This window comes from Elephantulus edwardii, unplaced genomic scaffold (assembly GCF_000299155.1).
Source record: "Elephantulus edwardii isolate Elephantulus edwardi_28Jun2011 unplaced genomic scaffold, EleEdw1.0 scaffold00168, whole genome shotgun sequence".
Taxonomy (NCBI): Eukaryota; Metazoa; Chordata; class Mammalia; order Macroscelidea; family Macroscelididae; genus Elephantulus; species Elephantulus edwardii.
This window is the reverse complement of record NW_006399918.1, coordinates 5,209,157-5,231,665: the sequence shown is the minus strand read 5'-3', so window position 1 is coordinate 5,231,665 and position 22,509 is coordinate 5,209,157. Positions and strand designations below refer to the sequence as shown.

The following is a 22,509-nucleotide window of genomic DNA, read 5'->3' as shown; positions in this document are numbered from 1 at the left end:
TACTGGCAAATCGGATCTGACCGGTACAGGAGGAGGGGCTGCCCCTCCTTTTCCAGTAGAGCATCTGGTGGGTTTGAACCGCATACCTCTGGTATTGCAGTGCATCTTCTTGCCACTAGACCATCAGAGCTTCTAGAGATTGAGTTTTATGTTGCCCATTAGTCCTTTGAATTAGTAGGGTTTTTTTTTTTATTTTTTTTACCCATTTTTCTCCTAGATGGAGAGAGACCAGTAGTACACCTTAAATAGCCACTCATTCCTAATCTTTTTTTTAAAAAAAATGGCTTCCCCCCCCTCCCCCTTTTCAAGAAAGAAAACAAACCTGAACAAGTACCAAATCAGACAGACTACAAGAGGTGAAACAAAAGTTCCTGGGAGAGTAGATGTCTCTTGAGAGTGAGTTGGACTGAGCACTTTCTAAAATGACAACCTCAGTTGAGTGCAGCAGGTGCTGACTTGGGCCCCCTCTAGAAGCAGACACTCTCAGCAGTCCTGGAGGGCCTGACAATGTCTGTCAGCAGGTTCAGTACAGCAAGGAAGGCCATCCTGGCACAGTCCAGTGGTCCTGTTAGTGAAGGCTGCTGCTGCTCCTGGCCTGGGAGCTGCCCATTCCTAGGTGGTCTGGACTATGTTGATTATTCTTTTTCTTATTTTTTTCCACTCAGAATCCTCCTCTTTTTTTCTTTTTCTTCTTTTTGTGATCTGAATCAGATGGTGTTTCTGGGGGGACAGGATTCTGGGTACAGCTCTGTTTATGTTTGTGTTTATTATTCTTCTTGCGAGGCTGAATATGCATCAGGCAACAACTGTACCGGCAACGGGCCAGTGTGGAGGCGAAAGTCAGCCAGCAAGGTCCCTGTAATAAGATTAAAAGAGCCACTAAGAATTGGGGGCTTTTCAATGAGGGAGTGGAGGCTGCTGTTATCATGGGAACCTGGAAGGTCAGGCAGGAAATTACTTAGCTTCTCCTTCACCTTTATCCCACAGAATTTGTTTTAGGCATGTTCCAGGTTGTAGTGTGTGATCACATTGGTACTGCCTGCCAGCTCTGTGTTGCTGGGCAGTTCCCGCATCAGGTAGAAAGGGCCTCAACCGGCCCCTGACTTGTCAGAACCAGTTGGGCAGTGCCGGGTCCTCCGCCTGGAGGAGGCGGAGGCGGAGGCGGGGGCTGAGGAAGAGGTTTGCCTGGGCCAAAGCCAAGAGCAGCTGGTGGTGGTGGTGGATCAGCCTGAGTGCCAAAGAACGCAGTAAAATTCTCCATCATCTCTTCTTCCCCGGCAATGCTGCCTCATTCCTAATCTTTTAAAATCCAAGTGGCTAATCACAAAAGTAGGATGTAGAACATTGTCTTTTTGGACTTTGTGGTGGCAGTTAACTGTGATAGCCTACTCCACTGTGATCTTAAGCTCTCCTTTGACCTAGAGTTTTTGTGGCTATACTGAGTTGAAAGGAAAGGGCTCAGGAACAATTTTTTTTTTAAATTTTATTTTATACTTGCTTACTTAGACAGTTTATATGTATTGTTTTTTGCACTGTTTTTTCCCCTTTCCTTTACTCACTCTTCCCTCCACCCACCAAATTGTGTGCTCCTTGATTAAGTCCCTCTCCCCTTGGCTTCTCATACTCGTTCATCAAGAATGGTCTTATACAGTATTTATCTTTTTTTTTAATTGAGATATTTTTAAATATATGTATTAATTTAAATGAAAGTTTACAGAGACTTAGGATTTCGAATCATTCATTGTTGCCTTTTTCTCCCTAGTCACCCTCTCCCCCCAAAATCACTCTTCTTGAAAAGAAAAACTCTTTCATTGTTATGCAGTCCCTCCCCCCAAGTTCACTCCACTGTGCAGCCTTCACTCTGGACTTCTGTAATGATGAAAATACCCATTCATATATCCCTTTTAAACAGATCTCTCCCTCTTCTGTTTCAATGCAATATACATCATTCCTCCCCTCCTTCTGTCTTTCCTCAACCCTGATGTCAGTCCCGTTTTACAACAGTGGCTCTATGCAATATTTGTCCTTTTTGTGACTGAGATCTTTCACTCAACAAAATGTCCTCCAGGGTGATCCATTTTGCATAATATTTCATGAGCTCCTTGTTTTTCAATGCTGCATAGTATTTATTCCATTGTGTGAATATACTAGAGCTTCTCTATCCATTCGCTTGTTGATGGGCACTTGGGTAGTTTCCAGCTCTTTGCTATTGTGAACAAAGCCGCAGTAAAAATGGGTGAACATACATCTGCTTGGGTGGCAGTTATGGTTTCTTTAGGGTAAATTCCCAGTAGTAGAATTGCTGGGTCAAATGGTTTTCTATTTGCAACTTTTTAAAAAAAGCACCATACTGTCTTCCATAGTGGTTGCATTTTACACTACCACCAGCAGTGAAGGGTTCCTGTTTCTCCACAACCTCTCCAGCTGATATTTGTTGTTCTGCTAAATTTTGGTATTCTTACTGGGGTGAGATGATAGCTCATAGTTGTTTTGATTTGCATCTCTCTTAGAGCTAGGGATTTTATACATTTCTTCATATGTTTGTTGGCCATCTGAATGTCTTCTTTGGTGAAGTGTCTGTTCATATCCTGTGCTCATTTTCCAGTTGGGTTGTTTACCTTTATCTTGTTGTGGTGCTCAATTCTAGGTATAAGTCCCTGTCTGACATGTCATTACCAAGTATTTTTCCCAATCTGTGGCTTCTCTTTTTTACCGTGTTGAAGTTTTTGGATGTGCATAGGGATTTGAAACTTAGAAGGTTCCATTCATCTATTTTATCCTCTCCTGGTTGCAGATTTTCCAAGATTGCTGAAGACTCTTTATGTTGTGGATTAGGACTTCAAGAGTGCTTCCAAGCTTTTCTTTAATGAAGTTTATAGTTGTTGGTTTTAGTCCTAGGTCCATGATCCACCTTGAGTTGGTTTTTGTATATGGAGTGAGTCGTGGATCTTGCTTGAGTCTTCTGCAGATAGTGTTCTAATTTTGCCAGCACCATTTGTTAAAAAGGTTGTGGTTTCCCCACTTAGCTGCTTTCATCTCCTTGTCAAAAATCAGTTGACCACAGGTAGATGGGCTGATTTCTGGATTCTCAATTCTGTTCCATTGATGTATATGTCTGTCATTGTTCCAGTACCATGCTGTCTTGATCACCAACGGCATGTAGTAGGATTTGAAATCAGGCAGTGGTTATCTTTCTAAGGAGTGCTTTGCTTATTCTGGGCCTTTTTCCATTCCAAATGAAATTGAAGATTGCCTTTCCTATCTTGTTGAAGAGTGGAATTAGTGTTTGTATTGGGATTTCATTGAACGTGTAAATTGCCTTTGGAAATATTGTCATTTTCACGATTTTGAGTCTTCCTGTCATGAGCAAGGGATATTTTTCCACCTCTTCAGTTCTCTTTTTCTTCCTTGTGATAATGTTTGGTAATTTTCTTTGATGAGATCCTTTGTGCTTCTGGTTAGGTTTACTCCTAAGTATTTAATCTGTGATTAGCTATTGTAAGGGGTATTGTTTTTCTCAGTACCAATTCTGTATTTTCTTTATTACTGTAGAGAAGTCCAGTTGATTTTTTGTATGTTGATCCTTGTATCCTGCCACTTTGCTGAATTGTTAATTGAGATTTCAATGAAAGTTTAGAGAGAACTTGGATTTCTGTTCATCATTGTTGTATACATTTTCCTCCCTGCGTACCCACCCAGTTTACTTTTCTCTTGGAAAAAAAAATTTTGTTGTTGTACAACCTCCCCATTCCCAGTCCACTTTACTATGTAGCTGCTATTCTGGACTGTTTCATGCACATAGTACCTAATCATATGGAGATTAGATAGACATGTTTGCTTATTTTTCTTTATTTTATAAATTATTGACTTTTTTATTTTAAATTATTGCTTCAGGATAGGTACAGGGCTTTATAGGGAATTGGGGAAAGCCCTCTTCAGCCACTAGTACCAAAAGCAAGGTAGAGGAGGAATAATGGTGATGCTTAGCCATCACCTTAGTTAGCCAAGTTGCAACAGAAAATGGCCTTTCTGTTGTATGTCTCTGGTTCCCAAACTTTACTCACATTGCAGTCATAAGACAGTCTTTCAGTTCTTAATATATCCACTGTATTTTGTATATATTCGGTTCTTAACATATATATTGTATTTTGTATAAGATACTACTTAAACTTCAGAATTTTTAAAAGCATCTGCTTCTGATAGGCAGACAAGTTAGGGATTTATTGCTTTTAGTTCTTTGCACTTAACACATATCAGTTGTAATTTTGAGTTTGGAAGAAAAGCTGAATTGTTTTCCTTTTTTTCTTAAATGCATGACAAATAAGAATAAACCCTATATTTGAATCTCAGTCTACTGGCAGACAAATGGAAGGTGCTTGTTTAAGGAAACTTCTCTTAGTAATAAGAGGTTCTAGAGAAGCTCCACTGATCAGAAGTCATAGCAAGCACAGTTCAGATGCTGTGTTTATTTGTAGCATGTGCATACAAGTGTAGCATGTGCCTGTACCAGTCACTAGCCAGCTCATAACCCAAGACATTGTCATACAAGTGATAATCCTAAAGTGTGGGAGTGTGGGTTTAGGTGAGGAAGGGGAAGGCATTAGTGAGGCCAGTGGGTACTCTGAGAGGATACAGACTAATCAGATGGATGCTGTTGCTGACGGACTGTTGATTCCTCAACCCTGTAGAGCTCTTTGGAAGAATAATCTTTGGGTCTGTGGTGTGATTCTTGTTAAGACAGTTTAGTATATGTACATAATCCCATCATTTGTTTTGTAAATGTAAATAGATTCTTTGGTTCTCAGCTGCTTTAAAGTTTATGAATAACTAAATTCTCTTAGAAGTAAACATGTTTGGTTTAATGCCAATCCTTATGTGGTTTGTTCCTCTCTGTTATCATTTCAGTAAAAGGTGTCAATTTTTATGGCCCCAAGAGTGAGTTTGTGGTGAGTGGAAGTGACTGCGGGCACATCTTCCTCTGGGAGAAATCATCCTGTCAGATTATTCAGTTCATGGAGGGAGATAAAGGAGGTGTGGTAAGTATGATGTGTTGCTCTCTGGCTTCCTTTAGTAGGTGTTAGCTTACCTTAAGCTAATTCTGAATTCTTATTGTGACAACATGAGAGCATCTCTTCTTATAAAGTCTAGCTAGCTACACGAAAAGGCTATATAGTCTGAGGGTGCTGATGTGGGTGCTGATGCTTTGGCAGAATTTTTTTTCCTGCCCCTCTAAGTTTATTGAGATGAGAAAGGAATCTTGAGGAGTGCCCTCTCGCCGAGTGAGTTACTTATTTCTGGGTCTGAACTTTTTCCACAAAAAGGCATACCCTTTTGTATAATATCAAAGGTGTCTCTCCATGTCACATCCCTTAAGAGTAGCTTAACTGGATCCTGTGTCAAGAGATAAACACTGTAAAAAGAAAAATTTATTTTTTCCTCCTCAAGTCCTTTTTCTCGGGCAGGGGGGTAGGGGACAATTGGGAAAATCAGAGTATGATCTGTATATTTGATAATTGGTATTTAGTAGTGAGTTTATTTGGTGTAATGATTATATTAGTGAAGTGTCATGCTTAACAATCAGATGTTTGTGTGTTGGGGGGGCAAGGTAGGTCTTTTTAAAAAAGAATGGCTTAGCTTCCTACTTTATAACATATGATTATATCACAATCTGTCCTTTGAATTTTGCAAAGAACTTGTATGCAAATGGAACAAAAAAGCAAGAGTGTGAATCCTAATAGAGCAGTGATGAGGCATTTTTATCTAACTCTGGCACTGTAGATAAATTTTCTTACTCCTCTTTCCATTGGCTTTGTCTTTAAATTCCAGGGGTTATTACCTGTTTTTTTGCTGACTTTTTCAGAGTAAAGGTGTAATGAAGATTTACCAGGTTGATGTTTATATCAACTTTTCAGATATATTGAGCTAATCATATCATTTTCCCTTCTCACTTTTTTGAGATCCAGAGGGATTAAGTAGTTTGATCTCTCCTTTGCATTCCTTCTAAGGTGTAGGAAGCTCTAGAGAGCCTAGACATTCCTTAATATTTTTATCCAGAGTGGCTTTAAAAATGGAAATAATTGCGTGCAATCAGAATCCCATCCCTTCTTGTGTTTCTTACCTTAGAATGAGACTATTTAAATTTTTTTCAAGTTGCAAGTTTAATTTAGTTGGGTTTGTGTTTTGTTTTGTTTTTTTTTTTTTTTGCGATCCAGGGCTTCTGTGTCTTGTCTGAAAGTGGAAAGAATTCTACAAGTTTGTAATATGTCTGATTTTCCCCCTCCCCCTGTTTCTTGTTCTTCCAATAAAGAACCTCTAGAATAGGTGCCTCTGTACTGCTTGCAGTAAACAGAACTATAACATTATAGAGTTATAATGAGGAAAGGAATTTTATGCAAAGGAATTTTAAAAGGGGTTGGAAGAGGGAGCTTTATTGATCATAACCTATTTTCTTACATGCTGTCCCACAGAGATGTAGCACTCAGTGTCCTCCTTAAGCCCAGCACTGTGCTGTTTTCCAAAAGTACTCTTGAGGACAGTTTTCTTTCAGCTCAACCAGTCCAAGGGTTTGATGATTAATCCAGGTGTTCAGGTTGGGAGAGCACTGGCTTGGAAGGAGTGGTTTGGGCTTATGTTGCAAAGAGGTCAATGATAGAGTGTACCCTGAAGTAATTTTCCTGACTTGTTTCTGCCTCTTTGTAAGCAGAGTGATAGATGTTAGGTTAAAGCACAGCTTCTTAGTCTCTGAAAGGCTCTATTCCCTACATTTCCCCGAGCTTAGAACTCTTGAAGGCCAGAACTCTGTATTGACAGGAGTTATCAACAAGGGTAAATCCTGGTATTCAGACAAATCTGGTCTATTCTCTGTTCATTGTTTTGCCTGTTGCCGCTAACTCTAGCACTGTAGATAATTCTATAATTCCTCTTATCATTGGCTTTGTCCTTAGTCTTAAATTATAAGGGATTGTCCCCTTGGGTTTTGCTGACTTATTTAAGCAGAGCTACTTCAGAGTAGAGGTGTAGTAAGAGTTTACCAGATAAATGAATTCCTGTTTATGTTAATTGACACATATTTTTAAAAATATTTCTTAACGTACTGAAGTTTCTATCTAATGCCCCATATTCTATAGTCTTTTCTTGACTGCTTAAAAGAACACAGATTGAGATTTTGCTAATCTGGAATGGGGGAAGGAGAAAAGGAACGTTATTTCTGTTTTATTCTTACGGCTTAAATTCCATCTTTTTTCCTGAATTTTTTTGTTTGTAAAATGGAAGCCAAGGCAGCATGGGTCAGCCATGCCTGCCATTAGCTTTTCTTAAACTACTCTCTTTGTGTGCACAAAGGGCAGCTTAAAGATCCCTCAAGGTTTAGGCAAGAGAGGGAAATGTAAGGCTTTTTTACCAGAGATAGTTGAGCTACCAGGCAGTTTCATGAAGATGGGTGAGATGAGATGAAGAGTGACTGGGACCACATCTTTTTTCCCTTTTGTGTTCTTTTCCTATCTATTTTTCCTCTAACTAAAAACTAGAAAATGCTTTAGCTGCTTGGTCTCTGGGGCCAGCTCTTCTGGTGGGTGGAGACGGGCAACCTGCCCTTCCTTGTTTGGGAATCTGGTGTTTTCAAGTTAGACAGCAGGGGGCGTAGGTACCTTCAGACTGAAGGAAGCTGCCTGAGCTGGAAGGCCTGTCTGCCATAGTTCATTTCTCTTGCCCAGTGCTTGTACTTAGAAGGTGGCTGGGACTGAGGCATTGCGGGACTTCCAGCAAGCTCCTTTGCTAGTCCTGCTGTCACCCAACTGAGCATATTGTGTTCTTAGGGAAAATAGCACAAAGGTATTCCATGGAATATGCACAATCTTGAAGCAGACATGAGCCCCCACTCCCTCTCTTAATCTATAGCTCTACCTTTTCTCAGCCTATGCCTTCTCTCATTCCAGTAAATGCCAGGTCTGAGGACTCAGTGGTACTTTCTTCCTTTTTAAACACTTACTTGCCACGTGGTGAAAGTCACTTAATCTGTTTTTCCCCATCATTTGGCAAGTTGGAGCTCTGCAATCTGGAGTGAGTGACATCACGTAGGCTTCACTGCCGTCTTGTGAAGACAGCAATAAGCTTAACCAGTCACCCATCCATACCTCAAGCTGTGCCAGAGGTTAAAGCCATCCCTAACCTAATTTGGACTTGCTGTTTTACCCAATCTATGTCCAGAGTTTCTTCTCTCCCCAGTAGGCACTTTGTGGTCTTAACCTTTTTTTTGGCTGCACTAATCCTGATTAAGAACAGTGGGGTGACTCTAGGTGAATGATTTTTAAACTTTTTTTTTTCACATCTCCCTAAGTCAGTACTTTTCTTCCCTTCTACCAGGTAAACTGTCTTGAGCCCCATCCTCACCTGCCTGTTCTGGCAACCAGTGGACTAGACCATGATGTCAAGATCTGGGCACCTACAGCTGAATCTTCCACAGAGCTTACAGGGTTAAAGGATGTAAGTGGTATATTCTCAAAGTTTTCTTTTTACTTACTTATACTGTGTTTACATTTCTTTACTCTGATAGGAAGGGATGCTCAGTTCTTTGAAAGTACTGCTGTGTAACACCCTCCCCACATTCCTGTCATTGCCTCTCTAGGAACTGTCTTAATCTAGGCAGCAACTTTGAAATGCATCTAGTTGGTGGTACAGTGAATATTGGGGAGGTATCTTTAGAAAGGATCATATTATATCAGAGCTTTTTACTTTATTACTAACTGAATTTGAAGCATCTGTTCCTAATCTCCCACCACTTCAACATACAGCTCCCAAAGGAAACTTTATAGGACAGACTACACCAGCCCTCCTGATCAGATCCAAGGTTCTTATACCCCCCTGCGTTTTTGGATTTCAGGTGATTAAGAAGAACAAACGGGAGCGGGATGAAGACAGCTTGCACCACACTGATTTGTTTGATAGCCACATGCTTTGGTTCCTCATGCATCACCTTAGACAGAGACGCCATCACCGGGTAAGCTGGAATGAGAACTAAATTCCCAGGGTAAAAAATAAACTCCAGTCCACACCCCTTCACTACTTTAGAGGAGGAACCAAGTAGTCTTGGTTGAGTTCCCTATCCATTATTCTCCATCTCCATCATAAATATGACAGATGCTGTCTTTAAAAAGGCCAAGGCATATGAGGGTGGGAAGGAATGGAGAAGAAATAATAAGTTAGATTGACCTCTCATTTTCCTTTCATACCAAAGGAGTTGTAGGGCAGGGGTCAGCAAACCTCTGTATTTATAAATAAATAATGTTTACTGGGACACCGCCACACTTACTCATTTATTAGTTGTCTGTGGCTATTTGTCTTTATGAAGACACCTGTTAACAGAGTTCAAAGCAACAGCATTAAATAATTGTAATAGAGACTGCATGGCCCACTGGTTCTAAAATAGATACACCTAGCTTTAAAGAAAAAGTTGACTGACCCCTGGTCTAAAACATCTGAATTCCAGATTAAGACCTAACAGGCTTGTCCTTGTCTCAGAAAAGTTACTAACAAGCCTTTCCCATCCCACAGCGCTGGCGAGAACCTGGGGTTGGGGCCACAGATGCAGACTCAGATGAGTCTCCCAGCTCCTCAGACACATCGGACGAGGAGGAGGGCCCTGACCGGGTGCAGTGCATGCCATCCTGAGGCCTCACACCAGGAGGGACGGGCTGGGGGCTGCCAACCCGATCCTGCCTGGACAGCTCTTTTTTTTTGTCCCAGGCTCTTATATTCAGCAGAAATGCACTTTGAACTTTTTGCTTTAGATAAAAGACAGACATCCCAGGAGAAGGACAAAACAAAGGAGAATGAACCATTAAAGAGAGAGTACCAAGAGTGAGAGTACACCTTGGATTGGGTTCCGTGGAAAGGTGCCTAGGACTCAGCGAAAACAGAAGAAGTCCTCCTTGAAGCCTTTTTGGAAGGGGGAGGACATTTTCTTAACTGATTTGGGGTAGGGGATGGGGTTTTTCTTTATGTTCCCTCATTTCTTGAGTGTGGCAGAGGGACTAATACCTGTTCAGTACCAGCAGGCCAGAGTGGGGGGTAAGAGTGCCACTCTATGGTTTAGATTTTTGGCCTTCCCCCCTGCTTTTTTTTTTTTTTAAGTCTAAGATGGTTTCATTGTTGGTCCCGGTGTGAGAGTGTGTTTGTGTGTGTCCCCCAGCAACCCCGTCTCAGAATCCTGTATTGTTTTGAGAAGTTCTTAAGCCCCTAACCATCCCACAATTTTCACTTTCTTTTCCACCTCATTAATTCTTTGTACTTATCACAGTGTTTTGCACTTGATGATGTATCCTTCATTCTCTTTATCCCATCTCCCACAAATAGATCTGGTGAAGGAGGTTGGAGAAAGGCCAGGAGGAAAAGTAGATGAGGAGGTAGAGGAAAATGTTACCTCTTCTGTTACTTAAAAACAAAAGTCTATGTGGTGGCAGAATCTCCCTGCACTGTTAAGAGGCTAATTTTTTATCTATATATTAAAAAACAAGTCAGGCTTGAATATATCAAGTTAAAGTTATTGTCAAAGTTTAAATACACACACACACACACACACACACACACATATATATATATATATGTATATATATATATTCTCTATAAATGCAATAAAGGGACTTGAAGAGAGTGTTGAGCGAGAGTAATGATGTAGAGGTGATACCTAGGGTCAGCCTACCTTCTGTGATAGGGCCTCTGGAGAAAGGCTTACTTTTTAAGGTTTTAAGAGACTGGAAAAGGAGAGAATCTTCTTCAGTCTTCCTCTTCTCCCTTCCCTTCCATGAGGACTGGGGTTGGGGAAGAGAAGATTCTGCTCAACTCTTAGTCTCAGATTTCCTACCTCTCCTTTAAGTCTTGTGGGAATTTCTAGGAAGCCTGTTCTTTTGAGAGGTTGGCTCATCATTGCAACTTGACTAAATTATGTCCAAGAAGGGTGCTGCCACTGCAGATTGCCTCTCCTGGTGTGACAGAGACATTCACACACTTACCTGTTTAATTATTTGAGCCACCAAGCTCCCTTCCTAGTGGTGGAATGAAAAACTGAGTTTGACTTTATACCTTGTCCACCTCTTAATATATCTCAGGATTGCAGGCCAAGTAGTTAATCTAAGGATTAATTGGGTGGCTGGGGCTTGGATACCTGTCTCACCATTGGTCACAGAGTGTTGAAAGTTCCCATGGAACTCTTGCCCTTAAATGCTTTTGCTGCTATTTCTTTGTCCTAATTCCCATAAGATCTCATTAGGAATTCTGTATCCTGGGGCAGCCAGATTTAATAGACCAGGGAAGAAGAGGGTATTACTAGGACACTTCGTCCCCCTGCCCCTGTACTTACCCGCTCTCAGACCAGATGTTAGCTGTTGCACTTCTCCCTGAGGTGGGGAATGTGTGGTGACTGAGTGGCCTGTGCTCCTTTCGCTAGTGGGGTGATGAGTGGTCTGAAAGCCATCTACTCTGGAATTTATTGTATTTTTCTCTCAGTAAAGGTTTTTTTTTGTTTGTTTATTTATTTGGGTTTTTGTTTTGTTTATTTCCTGACTACTGTTCTGTGTTGCATGAATGTGGGTCATTAATTCATGGGCACTTTTTTCTTCTCCTTCCATTGTGGGTGCCTAGCCAAACTATCTCTTCCCATCCATGCTAGAAATTCAGCAAATCAAGTCAGATACCAAGTGTTTGGGCTTTAGCTGAAAACTATTAAGTGGAATGGGCTCTGTTTAGCTCAGGGATGCTTAGGGGATGGTAGTGGGATACAATCTGGGGTGTTTTTCCTAGCCCCTGTCTTGGGCTGCAATGCACAATGTGAGAATAAATAATTGCTCCCTCTCCCTTCTATCCAAAGGCTCCAAAGGCCTGGTTATTCACAGAAATTCCAGAATTAATCAGGTACAGTACAATCAATCACCTTTATTCCAGGGTTAGAACACACTGCAGACAGGAGCGTGGGATAAGAGCAATCTCACAGCAGTACAAGGTGTGGAAGGGCAGGTTAGTCTTTTTTTTTTTTTTAAGATTATTTTGCCTCACAGAGAAACTACAAGACTCTTCTGAAAATGACCCTGTCTCTTCTCTCATCTGATCTCTCTCTCTAGGAAGAAGGTTCTTTATCCTTTTTTGCACGATCACATTCTTTTTCACTTATGAAGTAGCTCCTTTTTCTTAAGCCAGACAAGACTGGGAATACTTGGAAAGGTCCTTTAAGGCAAAACTGTGGAGTACTTGAGGTGTGTGTGTTAAGGCAGGTGTCCACAGCAGTGGCCAGAGGGTACAGGCAGGCTGGGCTGGGCTAGGAGTGGAGGATGCTCTCCAACCAGTCTGGCTTCTTCCCTCTTCTAACAGCTAGCCTTCTCCATCCAGTAAAGTTTTGCTCATATACCCTAAAAGCTCCTAACTTAAACATTCTCTAAGTAATCTGAGATTGAATGAGAATTCTTTTATTTTTTTTTAAACCAAACCAAACACCTTTTTTGTTTTCACCAAGTAGCAGTGTGCCTTTGCCACTCTCTTCACTATATATATAGCATTTCCCTCTCACCCCACTCTGGCCTGGACAATAAGTTAATGCTAGACACCACAAAGAAGGGCAGACATGGCAGTGCAGGTTTAATATACATATATGTAGAATATATATGTATACACAGTTAGCACGGTCAAGGTAGGGAGGGGCATCATGGGATAGGCAGGAGGCTGCGGTCACTCACTATAGTGATCTGGCTAGGAAGTATATGTGAGTCCAAGGGGCCAGGATATTGGGAGAGGGGTTACCACATCCCCTCTTGGATTAAATTGGGTTGAGAATCAGTGCGAAGGAAAACTAGTTACTTCTTCCATTCTTTCTGGCCCAAGGGTGTTCTAGACCCGAAAGGGAGGAAAGGTTGCCTTCACTTGCTACCTTGGGACCCTGGAAGTGAGGGCTGGATTGAGGTTAAAACCTAAAGATCTCATTCCCCAATCTCCTTAGCTTTAGGGTCAGTATGTGCAACAGTCTGAATAGGAATAAAGGAATGGAAAATGGGATCTTACTCTCTGCCCTAATCCCCGTCTCTGGCTCAGTGGTGCATGCTCCCAACATAGTCTCTCCACAATAGAGGTGGTTGAGGTGAGAACTTATATAATGCTGAATGCTCTTTGGGGTTTGATATTTGGGGCTAGGAAAGGATCCCATTGTCCTCTTTCATTAGTTCCCTGGTTCATACCCAGCCCAGAGGGGAACAAATAGGGACCTCCTGTTGGCTAGGTCCTCCAATCTGAAAACATCTAGAAATTTGAATCTTCTGGTCCCTCGTGGGGTGCAAACACTGATCTCTGGCTTTTCATGCTTTTCCAGGTGGAGGTTGGTGGTTTCTTCACCTGACATCTACACTGGTTTTCCTTAAATCTCTCCACTTCTCACATGTCTCACTCCCACCTCCGTTCATTGATTGCTACAAGAAAATACAAGTCCTTTCTGCTCCCACATTTTAGAGATGTGGTGAGTGGAGGAAAGGGAAATAGGAGAAACAGACCAGTTTCTATTTTCATAGAAATTCCCCCTACCTTCCTTTGAGTGGGGAAACTTAAACCCTCCTCCCCCAGCCCCTTGATCCCCAGCCCCTGGGTAGGGAGGAGGAACTAGATGAGCTAGACATTTAGACAGACAGCCAGAGCGTGCGCACACGCACACACACGCGCACAGTAAGGGGGTTAGGACCAGGTTAGTAAGTGGGTAGATGAGGGAGGGAGATGCCCTTGTTCCCTCTCAGAATGGGGGAGGGGAGTGGTCTGACGAAGGTCCAACCTTCCTCCTCTTCCTTCCCCTTATTCAGGCTTTCTTCGGTGGGGGGGCCAGTTTGATGATCTCTTCCTCAGAAGGCTGCCGGATAATGTCTGGGAGCAAAAAAGGGATGGGGGTCCCGGGAGGTAAGTTATAGGAGATAACAGGTGAGGTGTTAAAAACTCAAATATTTCAGGGATCACTAATGAGAAGGGGCAGAGGTTCATCTTGGCCAATGGCATGACCTCTTACCTTTGTACTTCTTGGCACTGGGAATACGTGTTAGCTTGGTATCCAGCTCATCTTCCTCCGAGATCTTTAACACACGAGTCCTGTAGTCAACCACCATAGTGAGCAGGTCAGGACGACGGGAGATCTCAAAGATGTGCTCAATGTAGGAGAGGTTGTCTGGAGGAAGGCAAGAGACCTCAGAATCAGAGCTAAGCTCCTATGGTCAGACTCCCCTTCTATCAGATGGGCTCTGGAACCAAGGCTGTGTTGTTCACATTGGTTATTAAGATGTAACACTCAGAAGAGGGGCTGCTGAATCAGGAAAAGACAGTTAAGATACCAAGATTGCAGCACAGAGGGCTGTTCCCAGGAAGGGCAGATACAGACCAATCAAGCTTCTAGATTTAGAGTTTAGGATTTATATAAATACCATGTCCCACATTGGGTAGAGGGGAGGATAGAAAAATTAATACTTACCTACCTTGTTCCACCTTTTCTCTGAGTACACATTAGTTGCCAGTGGTGGGGAGAAATCACTAAATGACCCAGAAGATATTCTAGGCATAGATGAGATAATTTTGCACGAGAGAAAGCATAGAACTACCAGAAGGATGAGTGCAATGATTTGGCCAGTCAGGAAATTACAGAGGCCCCGGACATTTTTTCTTGACTTTCCCCCTTTGACTTATTAAAATAGTCTTGTAATTGTGATGTGTCCTTCATATTCTTCCTCCTGTGTGTACTATAAACCGATTAGTACTTCTGAAGAGCCCAAGATCACACAACATCTATCACATTAGTATAAACTACATACCCTATAACTCAAGTCCTTCCCCACCATAGCTTATCTTCATAGCCACTTTTATATATACCCTGTGCCCTGCTAAGAGGGACTCCTTGCTTTTCTCATAGACTAAACACCACCTTTTTGTTCCTCTGCCTAGTGTCCTTTTTAGATCCTGCCTTTGAATTTCCACTTGCCTTTTAGGATCAGTTTAAACAAGAATTCTTCCCCTAAACACCTAGATAGGTGGGACTGAGCTAATCCATTTATCTTCCATCCACCCACTGCTTTCAAGTGGATTCTAATTTAAAGTAACTGACAGGACAAAGAACAACTATGCTACAAATCTTTATAGGGGCAGACTACCTCTTTCTCCTGAAGATTGTTGGATTCACTGACTTTGAGGTTAGCAACCTCTATGCCATACAAGTTACTCCTACCTAGGGCAGTAGTCTCAAAGTGACATGAAAATGTCAAAACTTGGGTTTTCCTTTTCATTTTAAATTTGATCACTTTTAACTTCTATTTTTGTGTTCCTTTATATATGTAATAATAGCATGTGAGTAAATTTTTTTTTACTGCCAATAGGCACAATGAAAAAAGTTTTAAAGGTAAGTGCCATGGAACCCTTAAAGGCTGTCAGCAATACTTCATCAGAGAAGTGTGCTTCTTGTGTATAGGAGTTTTGAACTTCTCTCAATCTGCTGAGTGGACTGAACCCACAAGGCAGATCGCAGGACCCTGTCTTCCCTCCCCTCACCTTTGTCCAGCTTGTTGTGGTTCTCCAGGAAACTAAACCAGGCACTGCCTGTAGTGATCTCCTCACTTTTCTCGCTGGGGATGTCCTCTTTGCAGGCTGACTTCAGCTGCTCCAAATCTTCAAGGGTGATGTTGTTGGTCAGTTCCTGAAGGAGGGTCCCGTATTCTGCCATGACTAGGGTGGAAGGAAACAGAGGAGGCTAAGCTCTAGTTCATTGACTCGCACACCAACACCCTGTTTAGCCTATCAGGTATGTGCCTAGAAGGTGAGTGTGGAGGACCAGGATTAGAGAAAGACCTAGGGGAGTAAAAGAGAAAGATAAGAAACTCAGAAGCTAGGAGCCAGGCGGTGGAGCCTAGAGGGACAAGTTACACCTCCTTTTTACACCCCAACAGTAACCCTGGCAACTGAGGAGGTGGTTACCATGGCAACCTGCTCCAACTTTCTCACCCTTCAAGTACCCCCAACTCCAGAATTGCCCCACCCACCTGCAACCCCTCCCCTTGTTTAAAAAAAACAAACCACACCAAGGGAGAGGTTTGCTGTGACTGAGAAGCTAAACAGAAAGGTCTAGAGGTAGTTGGAGCACAGCTACCCTAGCTTCTGTCCTTCCCTAGAGGCAAAAGGGTCCCTCATGCCATCTCACAAATGATTCCTTTTGAATGCCTGGTTACTTGTTCTAATAGCCCTCTGGCCTCTGCGCTCAGCCACATAGTTGAGTTTGAGGGGCAAAGAGGTGGACCACCCCCACCCTTAAGCAGCCCATTTTCTCCCTTGATGACTACTCCGTCCTCTCCTAGCCTTTGTGCTGTGCCTACAGCCCCCAAGCCCAAGAATATCAAGCAACTGGCTCTGGCCTCCTGCCCAGTTCCCAGGCTGGCTGGGTGGCAAGAGGAGGGGGGCCTGGATGCAGCCATGGGAGAATCTGGCAGGAAGGGGGCTACCACCCTTCCTGCATCAACACCCTGCTGGCACTACCTTCAGCATGGCCTCCCACAGTGGGCTGGAGAAGGCCAGATCTCACTGAGGTCCTTACTCTATCCCTCTTTAAAAAAATCCTAGAAAAGAAGGGAGAGAACGTCCAGGCCCTTCCACTAAGCCAGGAACTGCAGCTATGAGGAGGAGGAGGAAAGGCAGACCTCCGTGCACTTTCTGGATTTGATAAATTCTAGTGGCCGGCTCAAAAGAAGGGCATTCCCATCCTACTACTTTTATATCTGGTAAATAAAGCATTTAAAACAATGTCAAAACATAAGCACTAAAGAGGTGGAAAGGAACTGTATGACCTATGCTGCTCATAAAGCATCCCAAGTTTTTAGTTTAGCATATAGCAAAAGGAGGCTTGTTAATGTAACCCTTATTTCTGAATTATGTGCAGGGAAACAGGTAGAGAAGTGCATGTCACTACACACTGATCCAGACACACAAATCTCCATTCCCAGCCTCCTACTTGGACTGGAACAAACAAGCCTTTGGTGGCAAGCGCCGTGACACACACACACAATGAGCCAGACAGCAGGGCCGCACAGCCCCACAGCAAGAAATAGGCACACACATTTGTACACCCAGGTGCAACCAGACAGAAGGGCCCAGCGGTGGCCCTCCCAGGCTGGACCAGGAACAATGCTCTCTGACTGTCAGCACCAGGAACCATTTCTGCCTTGAAATCTAGGTCACAGCAGCAGGCTTTGGTCCCAACCCCCCACCTTCCACTGATAATCCTAGGACAGAAAAGGGGAGAAGGGATGATGGGAAGAGGGTCTAGAAATGGATAGAAGAGCTAGAAAAAAGGCAACTTAGGAAGGAAACAAGCTGCTGCTCCGGTAAAGGAGAGCCAGGGCTAGCCTCAGCTGGAAAAGGGGATAGAATTTAGGGTTATCTTGCCTGTTTTCCAGTGAAAATACAATTTGTAAATAAAAGCCAAACTCTGGGAGGAATATGTGTGTGCGGGGCGGAGGTGTGTGAATGAGTAGAGTAGGTGACAGTAGGAGGAGTTAGGATTTAAAATCCAAAACTGGAGTTTGGTGGGCTAGGGGGTAATGGGTAGGAGTTTTGAGTGAAATGCATGAAGACACCTAGGAGTAGTGGAGGTGAGAACATGGCAGGGGAGAAAAGTGAGCCGCTGCTCTTTGGGTGAATGCTGATCACTGAAGATGGGGTGTAGATATGTGGAAGAGGCAGGGGGTGTGTGTGTGTGGGTGTGTTTGGATGTGCTAGTGAAAAACGGATGTGTACATGCCAGCACTAGGTAAGTGGTGGTGGGTGGATCTGGCTGTGAGCATATGTGGGTGTGTGTGTGTGTGTGTCTGATCATAAGAAGGTATAGAACTATAGGCTTACATCCAGAGAAAAGGGAGACTGAGGTGCTTACAGAATGAAGAGCTGAGACTGGGAAAAAGAAAGTGGCTGTAAATGATAATTTTGGGGAGGAGGGGGTAAGAACTTGGGAGAGAGAGGGCCTGCCAGGGAGCAGCACACAAGAGTGCGTGATGAGGTTTCGGCCTCAGCTCAGTGGTTACCATGGCAACCTCAGGTCTGGGTGCTCCCCCACCCGGGTTGCTTAGTCCTTAGGACAATAACACCACTGGATGGGGAGGAGAGGGGGTACTGGTAAGAGACAGAATGGAGGGGGAGGCAGAGGCTCTAGACAGAGCAAGGAAAGCCCGGCCTGGTGGTTTATTCCCTGGAGAAATCTTTTGCCAAAACCCGGATGTGGTAGCAGAGACAAGGAGCAAGAGATTTGGGTGGTAATGTCTACAGTGTAAGGAGATGGAATCTCTACACTGCTCTCAGAGCTCACTGCTCAATGAGTGCCCATGAGATGGGATGGCCATAATAGGACTTGACAGAAGCTTGGCTCCTTTACCCTCCATGTCACCTCCTTCACAGTGATTCAGAATTTCTAAGGGCCTATGAAGAAGTCTCCTGCCCTCCTGGCTCTAAAACACAGATCTCTGGAGAGCAAGCTGCCTGGGCGGAGGCCATTCTTGGGACAGGATACCCGGGCAGGAACCAGAGCCAAGGCTCCGGAAGTCAGTCCTCTTCCCTCCCAGCTCATTCTCTGTTCTGCTCACCATTTCCTCACACCTTCCTTCCTCTCTTCCAAGCTGACCCTAGGCAGAACCCTGACAAAGGCCTGGCCAACTGAAGATGCTGGGTAGAGGGAGTATGAGCAAGGACTATTATTACATAGTGACCTTTCAGGGAGGGAGCTTAATGGATGGTAATGGGGTTTGGCAGGTGCTCCGTGGGCACCGGGAGAAAGAGGCAAGATCTGCGGCCACCTTGAAAAGCCTAGCAAAATAGGGTAGTCACCTGTGGAAGAGATGGCATTGTGCTCTGAGAGGTATGCTGCATTTTTACATCTACTTAAGGCAGGCTGTTAAGAATTGCTGGGATAGTACCCTCTCTAAAGTGTCTTCTACCAGGATGGTTCTCATAGTGAAGAATGAGGTGCCTAAGTGTACACATTTATCCTCTCCTCAGTGGATCAGGCCCACCTCCCTGAGAGTCATACCTCCCTCACAAAGTGTATGTGTTATGTACCAGCCATTCAGAACTGACACAGATGACCCTCTGGTAGCTATTCAGAGGCAGTAAATCATACAGGAGGTGACTGCATAATCTTCCTCAGAGCAGCTGGTGGATTTGAACCACATGCCTTTGGGTTGCCAATATACCTCCTTACCACAAAGCAACCAGAGCTCCCTAAAGTGGGAAACAACTAATTTTTTTACTTTAGCCTTTTTTGTTCATTGAGCAAACCAGCCCCCAGAGAGATGTTGTGGGTTGTATCTAAGGAGACAGCAGTATCTAAGGTTCCCTGGGAGAATGAGTTGTTAGTTATCATCAAATCTACTTGGACTCATAAGGACTTGATGTGACAGGGTAGAACTCTCCATGGGGTTTTGCTGGCCGTAATCTTTACAGAAGTAGACCACTGAGTCTTTCTCCCCAAGAACTACCAGGTGAGTTCTAAGCTCCAACCTTTATTCTCTGGCTCTTTTTCTCCAACCTTTCTATTAGCTCTTGAACTTAACACATGGGCCCCAAATCATCAGGTACCCTTTTTAAAGCCTAGGCCTACAGAAGTGCACATGTTCCCCTGGCTGCTCCTTGAAAAGTTCCCTTTACTTAGTCCTGAGTTCCAAATCGCCAGTAAATGAAAGCCTAGGATTAGGAAATGCTCCTCTCCCTCCCCTACATCTGCTGCAGCTGTCTAAGGCTGAGGGGAGGGGCAGCTTCCAGGCTCCTTGGTCTGCCTGTTTTGTTCTTTTACTACTTGGAGGTAAAGGGGGATGGTGGGAGGGTGTAGTAATATAGTACAAAAAGTGAGAAGTAGGGTTTCAACAATCCTATTTTAAATTCTATTTAGCCTCCACATTCTAGCAGTCCTGTGCTTCATCTGTAATATTTTTTGTTAATGTCATATTCAACTGACTTTAGCTTCTCTTCAGCTTGGGGGTGGGGTGATTTTTAGTCTTTTAATGAAGAAGAGGGCACTGAAGCTCCAGATCACCTTGGGAATGAGGAGTGATAACATACCTAAGCCCCGAAATATTCAATCCAAATAATACGGTGGGTCACCTGGTCATTGAAAGAGTCTGAGCTTTCAATTCTAGTATAAGAAAAGGCCAGGCTTAGAATGGGGCACAAGGAGACCTGGCACTGGATGGGGCAGGGGAGGCAAGATCTTTCTGATAGCAGTATGCTAAGGGCTGGGGACTGTCGCTCTCCCGAACTCATCTCTGGCTTATCTGGTTATCTTCCCTGACCTTGTTTCTCTCCCAACTCTTTTGTCTCTACCCTATTCATTTCTTCTTTTTGTCTAGTCTCAAGTCTTTCTTTACCTCGTTTACCTTCCAGCTTTTCCAACCCACCTATCCCAACTAGGGAAGTCCTGGAGTCTTAAAATTCACTGTGCTCATCTGAATATCCAGAGGTACTCTTAGAAGTGGATGAACACTGTGGTTGCAAGAAGATGGAATTTGATGGGAAGGGGTTGGAAAATCCAGTAGGTGATTGCAAGGTGGTGGGTGGAAGATGTCTAATATTGTACATGAGAATCCAGGGGATGAGAGGAGGGGTAATATGACAGTGTCACTGACCATGTATGACAGCACATGCACACATGATGGGCACTGGTATCCAGGAACTGAGGAAAGGGGGAAGCCAAAGCTGGCGGCCTAGGGCATTGCTGGCAATTTCCCCAACAGAGTAACCACAAAGGGAAAAGCAATTAAAGCGATTACTGCTCTGACAGCCTAGGGGCCAGACACATTGAGAAACAAGACACACTTACAAGGCATGTTTCTCTTGATTCCCTATGGTCTCACTACCTTGCTTTCATCCTTAATTTCTAGCATCTTCCCACTCTTCTGACCATCACTGTCTCACTTTCTCCCTCTCCTTGGTTCTCTCTCTCTGTCCCTCTGTTGATGTCTGTCTTCCTCTCACACACATTCCCCTCATTCTCTCTCTCCGACTTGGGCTCCATCCCTGGCTGACTCATACTCATTCTTTCCTTTTCTCCCTCTTCCTTTCTTCCACCCCCTCCTCCTCTGTCCATTCTGATGCCCAGAAACTAGCCATTCCTGACACCTTAAGCTTCAGCCGAACCCAGAGGGCACCAAGCTCACCCTCAAAGATCCTTCCTGCCTTTAAAAAAAATTAAAAAAAAATCCTGCCTTCCACTCTTGAAGGGGTTAGGGGCTTAGCAGAGGATTTTCTCTCATCTTTCCCCTCTGTTTAAAAGAAGAGCAATCTGGAGCCCCAGGAGAAGGGGGGAGGGGATGAAGGGCGGGTGGACTTGAGGACAGTGGCCCTTCTGTCCACTCAGTTGTCCTATCAGACTGGTGTTCTTGGAGCCCACAGTCCAGGAGACTCCCACATGGGAAGCAATGGGGGCTTAGCTGCATGGACGTTTGTGATTAGGTCGGTGCAAGACATTCTGTTGAAGAGTCACATGGGTGTGTGTCACTGTGTGTGCTGGCGTGTCACTTCTAGGGGTGTGTGTGTGTCCCTGTCAATTCTGACATGGATTATACGAAATTAATTATGGCTTTTCTGTTAGCAACTTCTCTCCTCCCCCAGCTCTTCCTCGTCTCGGGTCACGCTTTCGCCTCTCCAACCCCTCGCCCAGGTGCTGCGCGCTGGGGAGGAAGGTACATCGCACTAGGGCTGCTCTGGAACCCTGGGAACAGGAGATGCTGCCGGGGACCGAGGCGGGGCCGGGGAGCTCCAGGCCAGCGAAGGCCAGTCCAAAGCCAGACGGGAGGAAGGAGGGGCGGGAGTTGGCCCGGGTGAGCCGGCTGGGCGGGAAGCAGGCTCCATCCTCACCCCAGGCCCGGCTCCGGCTCCCCGACTGCTGTTGAGCGTGGAATGGGCGGTAAAGGCCACGCCACCTACAGCACTACTCCACACTCTGGGCTCACGGACTCAAAGACCAACCTGTCCTGGGCGGGGGCCCATGCTCCCAAACTAGCCCTCTGGTCCCAGGCTACACCCCTCCAAGACTAGACCTCAGATCTTCCCCTTCCCCGCAACACGTCTCCTCCCCGCCCCTCTCACCGCCTCCGGGGCTTGGCGCTAAGGGCGCAGACACTGCCGGGTCCCCCGGTTCTTGACCAGCGTCTGGAGCCTGCTCTTCGGCTCACGCCGTCGCTTGTGCCGCCGCTGCCGCCGCCCCTTCCGCCCGCGGAGCTGGAGCCTGAGCCCAGCGCCGCCTCACCCCACCCGGCGGGCTGTGATGTCAGAGCCGGGGAGGGGCAGGGAGGGGAGGGGGAAGGGGAGAGTTAGAGGGGGCGGGGGCCGGGGGCTGGGGTTCTAGAGGACTCTCTGGACGCAGAGCCAGGGACCCAGGCTGGGGGAGGGGTGCGCTTCCTCCTCAGCTGGGAAATCCATTTTTCAGATTTAATATCTTCCCACTGGGATGTCCTTTTGACTTTTCCCTGACCATAGTTG

General features: G+C 44.6%; 2 protein-coding genes across 3 annotated transcripts in view; one reads left to right on the top strand and one right to left on the bottom strand.

Moving 5' to 3' along the window:
* DCAF8 (DDB1 and CUL4 associated factor 8) overlaps positions 1 to 10,127 on the top strand; it is a 63,689-nt gene extending 53,562 nt beyond the window's left edge. For both annotated transcript variants that reach the window (XM_006895464.1, XM_006895463.1), the window contains 4 exons: positions 4,906 to 5,036; positions 8,362 to 8,481; positions 8,879 to 8,995; positions 9,550 to 10,127. In XM_006895464.1, the coding sequence (XP_006895526.1) occupies positions 4,906 to 5,036; positions 8,362 to 8,481; positions 8,879 to 8,995; positions 9,550 to 9,666 (485 nt within the window). In that variant the 3' untranslated portion in view covers positions 9,667 to 10,127. The remainder of the gene's footprint in view (positions 1 to 4,905; positions 5,037 to 8,361; positions 8,482 to 8,878; positions 8,996 to 9,549) is intronic.
* Positions 10,128 to 13,819: 3,692 nt separating this feature from the next.
* Positions 13,820 to 22,244, bottom strand: PEA15 (phosphoprotein enriched in astrocytes 15). Its single transcript, XM_006895462.1, has 4 exons — positions 22,117 to 22,244; positions 15,547 to 15,720; positions 14,024 to 14,179; positions 13,820 to 13,884 (listed from the first exon to the last, which is right to left on the bottom strand). Exons 2-4 carry the CDS (start codon positions 15,716 to 15,718, stop codon positions 13,820 to 13,822), a joined length of 393 nt encoding a protein of 130 aa, XP_006895524.1. The 5' UTR covers positions 15,719 to 15,720; positions 22,117 to 22,244.
* Positions 22,245 to 22,509: the final 265 nt, after the last annotated feature.